Source organism: Scleropages formosus, chromosome 2 (genome assembly GCF_900964775.1).
Source record: "Scleropages formosus chromosome 2, fSclFor1.1, whole genome shotgun sequence".
Taxonomy (NCBI): Eukaryota; Metazoa; Chordata; class Actinopteri; order Osteoglossiformes; family Osteoglossidae; genus Scleropages; species Scleropages formosus.
The window spans coordinates 10,424,044-10,440,924 of record NC_041807.1 but is presented as its reverse complement, the minus strand read 5'-3'; the positions used below and the strand labels follow the sequence as shown (position 1 = coordinate 10,440,924).

Sequence of the window (16,881 nt, the reverse complement as noted above, 5' to 3'; positions counted from 1 at the left end):
GCGTGGCTTCACGTGGGCGGGTCGGCGCTCCTGTGTCGCCGAGAGCGCGGAAGACGCATCGTTCGCGCAGCGCCGGTGGCAAGTTCGGCAGCGGAAAAACAGCCCACGATTTGCGGTACAAAACAAAAAGAAAAACGCAACTATGTTCAGAGCATGAAACTCTTAACAGGGGGAAGTCCAGGAGCGTCCATGACGGACACTACAGAAGCAGAAGACTCAGAACGCAGGTAAAGTGGATCGCGGTAAATTACAGTATTTACTTCGTATATGTTAAAAAGGGTAATTAAAATTGTCAGTTTCTGGTGTTAAAATTTAAATTGAGCCCTTATACTTTACTGAGATATCAGTCAGGTGAGCACCCCTCATAATGATAATACTGAATAGTAATGATCTGCTTCAAGTTTTCATTTGTGTAGGGAAGCAAGGGGATCTACAGTGTTCTCCAATTTTGTATAATTTATGCAGAATGTGGTGAGTAATGCAAGCAGCTTTTGACTGTGCTGAAGTGGAGGAGAGATCAAGTGGAGCTCGGCCCTTGAAGAGGGGGCCCCTTGCGCAGGGGCCCGGCGTGAGCGCTGACCGACTGCGAACGCGAAGCGCGGCTGTTTCCGTTCGGCCGCGATGGTCGCTTCCGCTGCCACCTTGGTGTTTCTCTTCGCGGGAAGGCGTTTTCATTACGAACCTCTGTTTTGATGCCTTTGTCCAGACTGACCTGCAGTGATTGCCCCATTTGCACAGCAGGGTATTCTTACTGGGGTATTTCGGGGTAAGCGCCTTGAGCAAGGGCACAGCAGCAGGAATGGCACCGGAACCCGCAACCTTTGGATCGGAAGTCAACGGCCCGAACGCCTGCTGCCCTCTCGTCTCTGACGGCAGGTTCGACTGAACGTGCTTAGCTCCGGGGCCCTTTGCTGTAAGCTTCGCTTGCCGTAGTTTTATGGTTACAGTTTCTGCGACAGAACTTCGCACCGTGTTCCAGTATATTATATTTCCTCGACATGCATGAGCACGTAAACCGCGGCCCTTTCGGGGCGTGTCTGTTCTGCCAGTGACGAGACATTCCTCTGTCACTGGGAAAATGCCTCATGGCAGAGGCAGGGAGTTCAGGATGAATGCCTTAGTTCGCGGCCTTCGTCTTCCGCCAGGCTCGCCGCCCCTCGTCGCTTCTTTCCGACCTCTCTGAGGGATGGTTAAACTCATTTTCTCACTCTCTCCTTGCATGTTTATTATTATTACTGTTAATAAGATGATGTCATTGTCAATGCTGATTTTCAACACTGAATAAATGACATCACAGTGACTTGCCCATTTATGCAGCAGGGCAAGTACTTCTGTCAAGGAGATGGGATTCAAACCTGGATCCACGGAATACCGGGTGCCAGCGCCAACCCCTGCACCACCTAAATGCCTGATTATTTTTATAGGAAGCGTTCGGGTTGGTCTTCCACCCTTTGCAGCCCAGCGGCGCTACCCTATTTATCCCTGTGAACGCTGCAAACATCTTGATTTTCTTGAGCACGTTAATAACTGCCAAATGTTTTTGTTTGACTCTTTGACTTAATGTTAATGTAAGTCATAAAAGTTTTTATTTTAATTACTCATTCATTATATAAAAATATGGTTTTCTGGCATTTGGCATCAGGTGCCCTGCTGCCTCTGCACTTGGATTTGAACTTAGAAGGTTGCTGGTTCAAGCCCTGCTTCTCCCAATTGTTGTAGTATGTTTGAGCAAAGGCCTTACTGCTGTGTACCTCCCTCAGCATCCAAAGCTTGTAAATTTATATTCATTCAGAGTGTCTTGTTTGGGGGTGCGGTGGCGCAGCGGGTTTGGCTGGGTCCTGCTCTCTGGTGGGTCTGGGGTTCAAATCCTGCTTGGGGTACCTTGTGATGGATTGGCGCCCCATCCTGGGTGTGTCCCCTCCCCCTCCAGCCTTGTGGCCTGTGTTGCTGGGTTAGGCACCGGTTTGCCACGACCCCGCTTGGGACAAACCGCTTCAGTGAGTGTGTGTCTTATTTACTCGAGGGCATCTTCATAGGAGGTTCCCAGGAATATTTCAGGTGTGTTTTAAATGTAAGGCTATTCTGGGCACTTTCGTCCTTTTTTTTCTGGGAATGTGATAAGACATGTTTACATGAATGGGGATGACTGGATCATTCAAAAAACCTTCAACAAAAAGGTGTATTTATCCTCTTCTGTTTACTAGTTAAATTGCGCCAAAATTCCTTTTTTGAAGTGTTGGAACATAGTCTTATTACTTGTACGCACTTGGAAAAGAAATGTATTTTAGTGCTGTTGTTTCCACTTCGGGGGCGCGGTGGCGCAGTGGGTTGGACCGGGTCCTGCTCTCCCGTGGGTCTGGGGTTCGAGTCCCGCTTGGGGTGCCTTGCGGTGGACTGGCGTCCCGTCCTGGGTGTGTCCCCTTCCCCCTCTAGCCTTACGCCCTGTGTTGCCGGGTAGGCTCCGGTTCCCCGTGACCCCGTATGGGACGAGCGGTTCTGAAAATGTGTGTGTGTGTTTCCACTTCAACTGCGCTTTGTAAATCTGCCTATGACTGAATTGTTTAATTTTCTCATACATGAAACATTTTTTTTTTCCATTTGATCTACACAACAGTTAGAATGAATTCCAGAATATCCTGAGATCCTTCTGGAAAATATTAGAAAGTGCTGCATGATCATACCTGTGACACATTGTAACCTTTTGACCGTCAGCCCTCGCTCCATGTATGTTGACATGTTCGCAATTTCTTGGCGTACCATCTCAGCGCGTACAGTGCTGCTTGAAAGTATGCGAACCCCTTGTGTCCCTTAGTTTTACCATGATTTAATTAGAAGAAGTCTTTCTCCTGTGACATAATAGGTGCGTGATGACCAATTGTATTTAAGTGAATCTCAGGTTGCACGGATTAAACCAAGTAGGTAAGTTGGATCAAGTATGTAAATCTTAATCATTTATTAATTTTCTAAGTTTATTTTAATATTTAACATTTAGATTTTATAAATGTATTGTAATATTTTATGCAAGAATAATGAGCATCCCTAGAGGGTTCAGATACTCTTAGACGGTACTGTATGTTGCTGTGAGCTGATGCCGTTCATAAAACCATTTAAAAAAAAAAGCATCAGCTATGCACGGAATAAGCCGGAAAAGTCCAATTAAACGTTGACACGTTCAGAAGTCCAGGCTGTATTCTGCAGCTTGTCCTTCATCCTACGTGATCCCCGAATCTCCCCGCGTGTGCATCAGCCAGCGTTTGGTTTCAAGATGAGAAAAAAGGAAATCCTGGAAATGAGTTTGCACTTTCTGAGCCATGGCCAGAGTATTGTTCCCTTTTATTTTGTTTAAGAGTTATTCATTTTGCGTTCTGCTGAATTGTCACTACCGGAGTGCGCGATACGGACCCAGTGCTCATCTTCCTCATCTGAATGCTCCTCCCTCTCTTTGCCAGACATGCAGCTGGTGCATCGGGTCTGTGCTCCTGTGTCTGTGTGTGCTGTTTGGTGTGTGCTCTGAGTGTGTGTGCTCTCTCTCAGGCAGGAACACCAGAAGCTGCTGTCTAGCCTGAAGAGCACCGTGGAGGGGCTCTTGGCTACTAACAACCCCAACGTGTGGTTGCGCTATGGTGGCCTGCAGCGGCTTCACAAGGATGTGAACAACATTCTGAGCCATGGCCTGAAGCATGACACGGTACGTGCCATTATGGTACCAGGCGATCAGTCTTTCTCACGTGACATAATAGGTAGGTGTGTGATGATCAGTTCCGTATGTTGCTTTAGAGGAAATCGTGCGTAGTAGAAACACAGAAGTAGTGCAGGTGCAAAAAATAAGCGAACCCCAAGATGTACTGGTTACACCAAGTAGGTAAGTAGAATCAGGTGTGTGAATCATAATCGTTTCTTCATTTTATAAGTTTAATTTCATATTTAAAATGTACATTTTTATGTTCATTTTAATATGCAAGAATAATGACCATCCCTGTAGGGTTCGCATGTTCTCAGGCAGCACTGAAAATAGCACAAGGATGAAATTGCAATTTTTCGAAAAGTCAAGTTGGGGAGGGAGAATTGAGACAATGCCTTAATATGAAGAGAACTTAAAAAAATGGCAGCTGGAACAGCACATTGTAGTGTTGATGGTGAAGGCATGGAAGTCATTGAGAGCTTTTGCCTCCTGGGGTTAGTGATTAACAGCAACTTACAGTTAATAGATAGACTGAGAGCAGCACTTGGCAGGGCTTTAATAAAAGGTCTGGATAAGGTCCTCAAATGTGCTGATGAGTTCAAAAGAGTGAAGCAAAGGTATTTCTCTTGTACTTTAAAAAGAAAAACAAGACAGGAAAAAACATACTCATTTGAAGTGTGATGCTGGAGGACAGTTTTAAGGACACCTTGGAAAGGCAGGAGAACAAATGGATGGATGTAGGATTAGATCAGGCTGGAACTCTCATGATGGGGCTGAGGCTGTTGTACTTTGAATTCATCATGCAAAGATCAGACTCTCCCAGAAAGAGACTGCGTTCTTGGCAAAGTTAAAGGGAAAAGAAGAAAACGGCCAGCAACCTGAAGGATGGACTCAGCCACGTTGACAGTGGACACACTCCTTTCAACATTATGGACACAAGTGAAGGACAGAATACTTTGGAAGCTCTGTTTACGTTGTTACCCGGAGTGGAAACTGACTCAACAACACTTAACAGCAACAACCTTCATGGAGGACAACTTGGGACTAAGTGTGGTCTTTTTCACATTTGGCTACACGGGACGTAAAGCGCAATAATTAAACTTAAAATCCAAGAACTTTGAGGAATGGGTAAGTTAAAGAAGGAGGCACGGTGGTGCAGCGGGTTTGGCCGGGTCCTGCTCTCTGTTGGGTCTGGGGTTCGAGTCCCGCTTGGGGTGCCTTGCGACGGACTGGCGTCTCGTCCTGGGTGTCCCCCCCCCCCCCCCCAAGCCTTGCGCCCTGTGTCGCTGGGTTAGGCTTCGGCTCGCCTCGGGACAAGCGGTATTACGGTAAAATCTGTTGTTACAGCCTTTGAGATGAACCTGTAAGACAGCTTGTATAAATACATCTTCATCATTTTAGGTCAAATGCAGAAATTTGCCGATTCAACTGGTCACATACAGTAACTATGTTATTGCTGTAAACATTGTTGAGAGATGGATGCTACGGTGTTTCTACTAGTCAGCACCATGGCCGTGGTAGCACGTTAGCAGCACCCATAGTTTAGTAATTGGCTGGGATTTTAGTAAATAATAATGTGAAATAAGAGTTTAATTGTTCGTTGCGTAATAGATGGTAAAGCCTTTAATTGCCCGTTGAGTAATAGTTGGGAGTGGTGGTGTTTTTTTATGGTGATTCCACTGATCACCATAATAAAAAAGTTGGAAATGTGCGGTAATTCCAGCGAGAGCCGGGTTTCATAATATTTGTGCGTATAATGAGCGTGCCTATTTTCTGGTTAGGAAACACAGGCAGCTTTTGTTTTATACTGGATCATATTAAGTGGCAGGGAGCTATTCCTGAAGTGACTAACACTGCTTGTTTTGTTTTGCAGGTGTACTGTAAACAGAAAGATTACTGGCGATTCGTTTGGTGTGTGCGCTACATCTGCCCTCAGCTGGCCTCGCATGTTGAACAGGTGCCTTTTAACACCAGTGCTCCAGTAAAGCCTCTTACCAAATTAATTCTTTAGTTAAACGTAGCGGAAACTTCTAGTAAGCTGTAGAAAATGGAACTGTGTTGCTAAGCAATTAAAGTTGAACAGTTTGTGATTTTATCGTTTTTGCACAGTTTTAAAAAAAAAAAAAAAAGCGTTTCAAGGAAAAGTTCCTTCGAACCAATGTATTTTTGTAACTTCTTTATGTGCGTATATTTTGAAAAATACCAAAACTGCGGATTCGTTGAGCCCATAATTGTTTGTTTTAATGCTTAGTAGCTAAGAGTTGTTAGAATTATTTGTAGTGTAGATCTGAACAGAGACTGCACCTTAACCACATTTCTAGGGAGCTTTTTTTTTTTCCTAGTCTCTGCCCTGTCCTACAGATACTTGTGAACGTAACGTTATTGGCTTTTCTAACTGCTTCATCACATTGCTCTGATGCAGTCAACAGTGCATTTAAGTGAGCATTTAAATCCTGTTCAGATTTGCATTTATTCTCACCAGATTCCCAGGATGGGGGGGGGGGGGGGTTATGGGGGGTGCATCATCTATAGCTTGTGAAACTTTCTATGCCTGGCTGAATTTTGATCACTTTTTTCAGCCTGATGGTGAGTGTCATTTATGTAACTGAAGAGTAGTATTTGTCCTAATACTGAGCCCTGCTGCACTCCGGCATTTAAAACGTATTAGAGCTCATGATGGCACTACGTGTTGCTGTCAAAACAACCCTCTGTAACCTTAGTTGTCTTTACTTCTGCCTTGCCTCGACAGACCATAGCTGCAGGTCAGCACATTTTGCCCATCTGTGTTTTCCTTTTTGCAGTTCAGCCACTTGGAACCCGTGCTCATTAATGGGCAGAAGAGTGAGGGGGAGGCGTACAAGGCAGAGCGTTGGCTGCTGCACAGCCTGCAGCTCCACTGTCTGTCTGCTCAGCTGCAGCCCTTGCTGAAGCACCGCACGCACACACAGAAGTTCTACAGTGGTAAGCAGTAGGGCATTTTTCGCCCAGTAAACATGGGTGGTTTTTTTCTGTTAAGTAGGGTGTCCACTGTATATTATTAGAATGAGTATACACACACGCGCACACACACCGCTTGTCCCAAGCGGGGTCGTGGCAAAATGGAGCCTAACCCAGTAACACAGGATGTAAGACTGAAGGGGGAAGGGACACCAGTCCATCACAAGGCACCCCAAGTGGGACTCGAACCTAAAACCCCCAGAGAGCAGGCAGAGGCCAAATCCACTGCGCCACCACACCCCCTTTTAGAATGAATGAATGAATGAGTGAGTGAGTGAGTGAGTGAATGAATAAATAAATAAATAAATGTGCGTATGCATATATATATATATATATATATATATATATATATATATATACATACACTGTGTATATATAAATATATATATTAAATAAATGAATAAATACATATATACACTATATGTATTTTGCTCTGTAGATCAATCATATGTATTTTTGTAGTATAAAGTAGGTCCCCTACTTATGAATTTTAGAACAAACTTTTCACCTTTACTTAAAAAAAAAAAAAATAAATAAATATATATATATATAATTAGTATTTTTTTGTTTGTAAGCCATGCTACTACAGAATTCAAGTCACATGGCAACATGTCACCCAATTTGCTGACAAATAGCGATAACAAATAGTAAACACTGCATCAAGTTTGCCAATACCCTACCCTAGCTGTGCCCAGGGATCTTTAGTGTGCTTTTTAGTTATAAATATCTATCTGCACATTTTAACAAACTTCTCAAGTAACAGAGTAAAGTTTGTAAGTAGGGAACTCACTATATTTGTTACAGGACCATTTATTCTTTGTTACATGACCTTTATGGAATAGAGCATATTGGGCCATATTATGTTATACTGGTGGACCAGCAGGTTGTGTAGTGGTTATAGCAGCTGTCACCTTCTAAAGGACCCAGGTTTGAATCCCAGTCACACTGTACTGTCCTTAAGCAAGGTACTTTGGATTGTTGTAGTAAAAATCACTGAGCTGTATTAATGGGTAAATAATTTCAAGTAGCTTGACCCAAAGTCTTTGAAGTTTGGTTTTTGAAATGATAGATAATAGGGTATATACATGTCATGTTCGCCAGGGTGATGCGGACCCAAGTGTGGTTACACGGTGTTATTCTATACAAATTCGGCAGGCAGGATACGTTGTCGTTGTCGTAGCCAGGGTCACCGACGAGCCGACGTCAGTACCAGGAGAATCCAAAGCCGTAGTCGAGGAAACGAAGCCAATGGTCAGGGAACGATGAGAACGAGGAGACGGGGGACTGGGTTCGGGGAGGGCAGGAACAGGATCTGGAACTGGAACAGGTACGGGAACAAGGGTGAGGAGGAAAACAAGGATGCAGGAGATGGCAAGCGCGGGTGAGCGGATGGCTCGGCGAGGTTCCGCGACCTGGTCTGTCCGGCGTCGTCCTTTTATGCGCCGTCTCCTTGATCGTCCACAGGTGCGCCGAGTTGCACCCAGGTCGTGGGCGTGACGGTACAGTATATATTTTAATTTGCATTTGGGAATATTGCACTTTGGAGTGAGATGTTCTGCGCTAGTGCTGCTTGTAAAAACGCAAGAATATGTAAAGTCATTCTCTCAGCGCTTGAAGGTCTTAGTACATACTGTCTGGACAACGCCATACAAAGGTGGCCTTCCTTCTTGAATCGTGTCATTTTCAGTGCCACAACAGAATGTCTGTATTTTTAATTAAATTCATTGACATCTTGATAATTAGATGTGGAACGCCATGCATGGCACCGCTTTGTTTTCGGGTTACTGTTGCGCCTTTCATTATGCACCTCGTTCTCCGGCCTTTTCCCCCCACGCGGTCTCCGCGTTGTGCTCTCTGTGTAGCATCTCCTTTTTTTTTTCCGCCTCAGATGACGCCTTTCTGCTGAGCGAGCCTCACGTCTTGGCCATGCTGCAGTGCTTGGAGGCCGTGGAGCAGAACAACCCGAAGCTGGTGGCTGCCGTTGACGCCGTCAGGGTGAGCACGTTAGCCCACGCCCTCGTCGTCCAACACAACTACTGCATTTTCTGTTTTTATCTTCTGCCTTTTCTCTAGTTGGGCAGTTCCTTATTTATTTTGGTTGTGGTTGGCCACACTACTCCTCCACTAGCAGATCTGTCAAGAGACATTTGCCTTGGCTGTACACACTCTTGGGGCGGGTCCAGTTTTCTGAGTTTTCTGACAGATTCCTCATGTCCATCTCCACACGCTCACATTCTTTGCCTCATCATTTACATTCTTTTGGATCGCCGTTGACAAGATAGCATGACGCGTTCTCCTCCAACGCGTTGCGTCTTTGTTAAAGATATCTCGGCAAAACATACCAAAGTTGTCCCATCGTTGCGGTCACCTTCATGACCCTAGCGCTGTGTTTGTGTCTCACTAGCTGTGTTCCTTAAAGGAGTCTTCTGTGGCCTTGCTGAAGAGTCGGGGCTTGAAGTGTCTACTGCCGGGGGCGGAGCTTGGAGTCTCGCCCTCTGTACGACTCGCTATCTCCCAGGCCTCTCTGAGGGAAGACCACGCAGGTACTCGACACGGGGAGAAGTAACTCGAGGCAGAGATCCGAGGGGAGACGTTGCAATGCCTCACTCCGTAATGCACAGTAATGCTTTCGCTGCGGAAATTATTCACTTAAAGTTACGAGTTGTGGAGCAGTGGCTCCGCCGTCTGTGCTTCTTTGTTTATAGCGCTAAGGAGAATGCAGATAGCAGTCGTAGAGGGGATCGTGGAATGCGATCCATGCCGCCAGCACGTTGTCGTCTCTTCATGTGTCCCCCAGCTCCGCGCACCTCCGACGGTTCCCCAGGGGCCCCTTGGACGTGCGATACCAGCAAGCGGGGGTCCGATTCCGAGGGCACCCTTCAGATCTCGGTAACGGAGTCTCCTCAGCCTGCCGAGGTGGAAGGTGAGGACAAAGGGTCTGAGGATCCTGATGATGGGCCCGAGTACCTGGCCATTGGCAACCTGGGCCAGCACCGTCGTGTGAACTCCATCAGCTCTTCGGGCACCAGCGAGTCGTCTTCAGGCTCTGCATGGACCCCATTGGCTGCAAGTCCCACGCGCCGGTCCTCCTATTCCGAGGGTCAGGCGGGGCCTGGCCGAGGCTCTAAGGGCCACTCAAGGTCTCTGTCCCTGTCTGACTCGGGGCTTTCACAGAATCAGGGCAAAGGTGAGCAATTGGTGCCGAAAGACTCCTTTAATGGAACTGATTTCTTTCCTACCCCTTTGGAAGACCACTTCCCATTTATTTTTGCTTTTCTCTCAGTTTCTGCCTTGCATTTTTGCTCTAAAGCCCATTTCTCCCTGCTTTCTCTGCTCTTCTCTCCTGAGTAAAGGAGGGAGGCGTAGAAACATCACCCCCTGATATTCTTTGAATGTTTTTATAAATGTCTTTTTAAAGTTTAGAATGAACCGTGCTTTGCCGTTACAAAATCCTCCACTGGAGTCAAATTTTTATCTTCTCCCATTTTTTTTTAAATTAGTATGTGAAAGAATGGTTGCAACATGGTGAAATACTTTAATGGCTGAGAGTGCCAGTAAGCGCATTTTCTGAATAGAGCTCTTGTTTTACTGTGTGACTCTTATGAGCCAGTCATGTCTAACCTGCACAGATGGAGCTACTGTTTATATTCTTCTTCGAATTGGACTTCACCGTTAGCCGTTCGGTCCGACGTCCCTTCGTATCCTTTTTAAAGAGTTATGTGTGCTTTCTCTCAGAATCCTCTCCTGATATGTACCGTGCAGAGCAATATGGATCCTTCTCCCCCCGTAGCAGTGAGCTCAGCACCCCCAACTCTGTTTGCTTGGAGTCTGGTTAGTAAATTACTTGACATGGAATCGGGGTTGTTAAGGCTGCAATTTGTAAGTATGTGTGTTTCACAGTTCTGCCAATTATTCCTGTGTATGTGTGTGTGTGCATGCTTTCAGACTGCTCTCAACGAAGCAGTGTGTCGGATGGAATGTTCCGGAAACCCTCTGAAGGGCAGAGCCTCATTAGTTACCTCTCTGAGCAGGACTTTGGGAGCTGTGCAGACCTAGAGAAGGTAAGACTAGACAGTGGAATTATCCAAAACTAGTGTAAGATTTGGGGGGCGTGGTGGCGCAGCGGGTTTGACTGGGGCCTGCTCTCTGTTGGGTCTGGGGTTTGAGTCCCGCTTGGGGCGCCTTGCGACGGACGAGCGTCCCGTCCCGGGTGCGTCCCCTCCCCTCTCAGCCTTGCGCCCTGGGTTGCGCTCCAGCTCGTCGCGACCCCGCTTGGGACAAGCGATTTCAGACAATGTGTGTGTAGTGTAAGATTTCAGTCTGGACAATTTTATTCATATAGTATTTTTTACATGAGCACAGTGTCATTAATGTGTAGCGATTCTGTCATGCACTTTGTGTTACGTGAGTGTATTTTTACAAAAATGTAATGAAATGTGACCGGTTGCGGGGCAGAGGTGACCACTGGGCAGGACTAAGGCCCGGGACAAAAAGGGGTTTATTAGAAACCAAAAACAAACAAAACAGGTCCTTCTGTGCATAAGGCAAGATCCAAACATACTCTACACTGAGGCTAACCTTTTCTTCCCTAAATTCTGCTCAAATACTCCTCCCAGAGTCTCCTGGCCAGTTGCTTTTATAGTCTGTGAAATTGTTTCTTAATTGCTGGCCAGCATCATTCATTTAGGGCAGGGGCAGGTCCCTGGGAGCCGTCCATCACAGTGGTCCTGCCTCCCTCCCTAGGTCGGACTGAGTGTGGCGTCACTAAAGTGTAATGATGCTTTCATGCACTTAATGTTACACAAGTATATCCTAAAAGTATGGTGGCACAGCGAATAGCACTGTGTCTGCATGAGTTTCCTCTGGATTCTCTCTGGTTTCCTCCCACAGACCAAAGACATGCTGTTCAGCTGGATTCACCAATAGGTAGTGTGTGTGTGAATGAGAGGGAAGAAGTGTGTATTACTGGTGTATGGATGAGCGACCCAGTGTAAGTAGTGTATCTAACTGTAACTAACTTTTGGTGAATAAGATGTGGACTGATAACACTACATAGTGTTCATTGTAAGTTGCGTTGGAGAGTTTCTGCTCGAGGAATAAATGTAAAAATGTATTCATACTTCCATACCCTTAATATTAAATGGGTATAGAGTCACTACACCCTAAATTGCTCCAGTAAAATTACCAAGCTGTATAAATGGGTGACTAATTCGAAGTAGCCTAACACTTTAGGTTGTTTTGGAGAAAAGCATTTGCTAAATTTACATTTATTCACTTAGCAGATGCTGTTCTCCAAAGCAACTTCCGGTGGATGCTATGTAGTGTTTCTAGCCCACACACCTTATTCACCAAGGTGATTTACACTGCTAGATATACTAATTACACTGGGTTACTCATCCATACATCAGTGAAACACACTCTCTCTGTGTCACTCACACACTATGGGGGAACCTGAACAGCATGTCTTTGGAGTGTGGGAGGAAACCAGAGCACCCGGAGGAAACCCACACAGACACGGGGAAAACATGCAAACTCCACACAGACTGAGCGGGGATCAAACCCACGTTCTCTCACACCACCCAGGCGCTGTGAGACAGCAGCGCTACACGCTGCGCCACCATGCTGCCATGACTAAATGTGATGTAAATGTGAAATGATACTTTCATGCACTTAATGCTAAACAAGTACAGTGTCACAAATGTGCAATGCCCCTGTAGGAAAACGCCCACTTTCGCATATCGGAGTCACTGATCGCGGCCATTGAGCTGATGAAGAGCAACATGCACGTGCTGGAGGAGGAGTACGAGGAGGACAGCGACTATGAGATCCAGCAGCTTAAGCAAAAGATCCACCTGCGTAGACAACAAATTAAGAAGAACCGGCTACAGGCCACAGCAGAGAAGAGCGATAGTGAGTGCAGTTTTTGTCTGTCGCCCTTTGGAGGCTCAAAGCAGCACGCAATGCGCTGCGTACTGTAAAAAAAAATACCCATTTATCGTGTTTCTCTCCCCATGCTTAGCTGTGGTTTCCTAATGTTGTTTCGCCTGTTGCTCTTAAGCATTTCCCTCTACAGACAGTGGCGAATCTGTGAGGAGCTCTGAAGACTCCCTGCGGCTCTCTGACTTCGGCTCAGCTAATGAGGGGGACGAATGTGAGTTGAGAGGTAAAGGTGGGAGCAGGGATGGGGAAGAGGGTGTATACTGGTTCTGGGGATGGTCATGTGGCAACCTGAACCAAATCCCACATAGCTACGTGAAAGCAAGCAAGTGTGCTGCTCTTGTATCCATTAGTGTTGAAACCCTTTCAGGAATAGGGGGCATGGTGGTGCAGTGGGTTGGACCTCGTCCTGCTCTCCGGTGGGTCTGGGGTTCGAGTCCCGCTTGGGATGCCTTGCGGCGGACTGGCGTTCCGTCCGGGGTGTGTCCCCTCCCCCTCCAACCTTGCGCCCTGTGTTGCCGGATAGGCTCCGGCTCCCCGCGACCCTGTACGGGACAAGCGGTTCAGACCTTTCCAGGATTTAGGTAGGGTGGCAAAACGTTTCTCTTTCAGACCCATTTCTCCTGATCTCTTAACTGCTCCATAAAGTTGTACGGCATTCTGTGTTACCATCATGTTTTATTTCCCCCCCAGTTCTACAATGTGCACCGGAAAAAAAAGAGTAGTATTAGACAAGCTGGTATTCACCAGTCATGTGTCTGTAGCTTTAGCTCCTCATGTGGTGGTGAAATGCACCTTTGTTGAGTCTGAATTGTTCATTGTTTGGGAGAAAGGGGTTACTGTGGGACAGCTGGTAGCACAGTGGTTAAAACAAATGCCTTTGGACCCCAAGGTTATAGGTTCAAGCCTCACCTCTGGCTGTAGTACCCTTGAGCAAGGTACTTACCCTGAATTGCTCTAGTTAAAAAAAAAAAAAAAAAAAAAAATTATCCTGCTGTATAAATGGGTAAATAATTGTAACCTTAACATTGTAAGTTGCTTTGGAGAAAAGTGTCAGGTAAAGGTACTAAAATAATAAATACAAATTAAGTGTAGTTCTCACTCTAGCTTCAACGCAAAGCTATTTTGCACATTTGTGACTTTTCGAGAATACTGTTAGTAATTACATTTTCCATTGGCATCAATGTGATTTATTCATTTTGCCCACGCATTTTACGAAAATAGCTTGCAATGTTAGCGTTCTGTACTAAGACACTTAATTATGTAATCATTTGTACAGCTAGGTAATTTTTACTGTACCAGTTCAGGGTAAGTACCTTGCTTAAGGATACTTGAGCGGGAAGTGTGATTCAGAGCCTCGCTAACCGCTTCACGACCTGCTTGGATGGCAGAAGCTTGAGATTGTATGGAAGAGAGTGTTTATTGTTTAAACAGCCCTGTATTTATTCATATAGATAGCCAACAACATGTGGGAACGTTTGATGCCCACTTTTATGATTGGTTCTTGGCTGCGATCTTAGATATTTTGATGCAAAATAGAGGAAGTCCTCTCTGTGTTTAGTGTATGGTTCCATGGCATCCAGAAATTGACGCTGTTCCCACCTGGCGTTACCTTAAGCCATGAGCCACGCTGGTTTTGCCGGCTTTTGGAAATAGCATTTGAGAAATTATAGTTGAGAAGTTCATATCGTTATGCTTGAATGTAAATCAAGAGAAAGTATAGTCAATCCTACATATATGGGGGTATATATTTCTATATATATATATATATATATATATATATAGAAATATATATATATAGAATATATATATAAAATATATATATTTATCTATATTTATATTTATATATACACAAAGCTACAAAATATTTATATATGATGTACATGTATTCTCAAAAACATATAGATGTAAGTCAAACAAAAAGTATGTACAATATTAAAAATGTAGTCAACTACAAATTATTGTGGATACTTTTTCAGATATTCTTGTGTGTATTGTATATGAGTGTGTACATGTTTTTTTTTTTTTTTTTTATCTATATATTTGTGATTCAGTGTTTAGAATGAATCATAGTACTAACTTTGTGTGATTTAAAGTTTTATGTGATTATCAACCGAAATATATGGCTTCTGTCTTTGTTTGGAAATGTCATTTACCTTTGTTTACATGGTAATCAGAGGACTTATTGCAAGGAAGTAGCAGATGGCAAACAAGAAGACCAGTGGGTTTGAAAGCGATACGAGACCCTTCTTGAACGTTGACAGGAATTCAGCGGTTATGAGGGACAGAAGGAGCTAATTCCATAACAGTGGAGCAAGACCTGAGAACTTCCAGCCTTTTGATTTTGGACCTCTCGTGAGGAGGACCACTAAGGAGCCAGAAATGGAAGAGAGCAGTGCTCTTGCTAGGGTGTAGGGAGTAATCAGGTTCTACAGGTATCGGGGTGCACATCCTTTGACTGTCTTGTAGTCGGGGGTCCAGGGGAGAGAGAGATGAGAAGGGGAGATACATGGGAACACTTTGGCAGTTAAGCCTTTAGTCCAAAACTATAGACATGATAAACGTTGTTGCATGCTTATGTTATTTTGCATATTCACATGTTTTGAAGTTTTTCAGTGTGCTAAAACTGGGAGCTTCATGGGGCCACACTGCAGGCTCTTTCTGTTGAAGCTTCATATTGCCATTATTTTAATCTTGGTTTTCAGATGACTGTAGCTTTTAGGTGGCAGATTCCAGAATGGGACAAAACTTTCCCTTTTCACACACTTTCTGAACCGCTTGTCCCATACGGGGTCGCGGGGAGCCGGAGCCTAACCCGGCAACGCAGGGCGTAAAGCTGGAGGGGGAGGGGACGCACCCAGGACGGGACAACAGTCCGTCGTAAGGCACACCAAGCGGGACTCGAACTCCAGACCCACCGGAGAGCAGGACCCGGCCCAACCCACTGCGCCACCATCCCACCCCCTTTTTCCTTTTCAGTCTGAAATTATTTTTATTTAGAAAAATATTTGCCCTTGTATTTTGACACACATACAGTTCCTTATTTTAAACAAGAAATCAGCCCCTCTCGGTGACCCTGTGTTTAGTTTTAGCTTAATTCATTTAGACTTATTTAGCTTTACCTTTTAGCTTCTGCTTTTTGCTGAACCTTAGTCACTACATTTCCAAGATAGAGGGCGTATTGCTTGTAAACTAAACTTTTCATGTGTGCATTTCTTATTACAGAAAAACAATGATATTGATTTCAGTTCTGTATAAGCTTATGAACAAGATCACCGTCGTAAAAAATACACATTTATTTCTGAACTCGACCCATGTTTTACAGCCCCAGCCCACCTATGTCAGGGATGTCCAGTCTGCAGCCCAAGGGCACAATGCAGCCCACTGTTTCCAAAAAAGACATTTGTAAATTTATTGAGATATCATGTACTGAGCATAAATATGTGAATTTCTATTGAATCCCATGAAAAATTAATTATAGCTAGACACACACTGTACCTAAATAAAACACAAAAAATAGTAATTTTTCACCTTATGCGTTTAAGTACATGTTGCTTACTGTGCATTTTACGTATGACCCCTGCACCACTTCTCAATAATGATTATGACTCTTGACATCCCTGATCTATATTGTCTCGCACCTTTTTTCAGGTGCAGATACCGGACGCAGAATGACACACTCTAGCAAAAAGTCTTTCCTCAGCTCTGATTCCATGTAAGTCTTTTCTTGCTCTAATTACCACTGTTATGTGTATGATTTCTTGCACATTTCTTGAATGTGGGTTTGATCCATTTTCAGTCTGTGTGGAGTGGGTTCGATCCCTGTGTCTGCATGGGTTTTCTCTGGTAGCTCTGGTTTCCTCCCACAGTCCAAAGACGTGGAGTTCAAGTGGATTGGTAATGCTAAATTGCCCTTAGTGTGTGAATGAGTGAGTGTGAGTGTGTCTGTGTGTGTGTGTATGGCTACTCTGCAATAGACTGGTGTCCTGTCCAGGGTGTACCGCCCTCAGCCTTGTGCTGAATGCTACTGTGATAGGCTCCTGTTCACCCTGCTCAGGACAAGCGGTTATTGAAATTAGATGGGTGGAATTGTTCAACAAACTAATTACGCAAAAAAGGGGGATGAGACGGCGCACATGGGCTTTGGATAAGTACCATAGTTTTTATTAGTCATAATGTACAGTATGGACATGTTTAGGCCTTTTCCTTCATCAGTGTGCAAGCATAGATACACAGCAAGTGGCATACATAGTATACCGCAGCAC

General features: G+C 44.8%; 1 protein-coding gene across 7 annotated transcripts in view; it reads left to right on the top strand.

Moving 5' to 3' along the window:
* The first annotated feature begins 44 nt into the window (after positions 1–44).
* The window catches only part of LOC108940479 (run domain Beclin-1-interacting and cysteine-rich domain-containing protein-like), a 30,662-nt gene continuing 13,825 nt past the window's right edge, over positions 45–16,881 (top strand). For 4 of the 7 annotated variants that reach the window (XM_018762752.2, XM_018762743.2, XM_018762735.2 and 1 more), the window contains exons 1-12: positions 45–227; positions 3,535–3,688; positions 5,556–5,639; positions 6,484–6,643; positions 8,568–8,674; positions 9,084–9,222; positions 9,477–9,866; positions 10,415–10,510; positions 10,625–10,740; positions 12,397–12,589; positions 12,738–12,842; positions 16,268–16,331. In XM_018762752.2, the coding sequence (XP_018618268.2) occupies positions 154–227; positions 3,535–3,688; positions 5,556–5,639; positions 6,484–6,643; positions 8,568–8,674; positions 9,084–9,222; positions 9,477–9,866; positions 10,415–10,510; positions 10,625–10,740; positions 12,397–12,589; positions 12,738–12,842; positions 16,268–16,331 (1,682 nt within the window). In that variant the 5' untranslated portion in view covers positions 45–153. The remainder of the gene's footprint in view (positions 228–3,534; positions 3,689–5,555; positions 5,640–6,483; positions 6,644–8,567; positions 8,675–9,083; positions 9,223–9,476; positions 9,867–10,414; positions 10,511–10,624; positions 10,741–12,396; positions 12,590–12,737; positions 12,843–16,267; positions 16,332–16,881) is intronic. The other 3 variants (XM_018762717.2, XM_018762727.2, XM_018762709.2) reach the window with 3 other exon arrangements.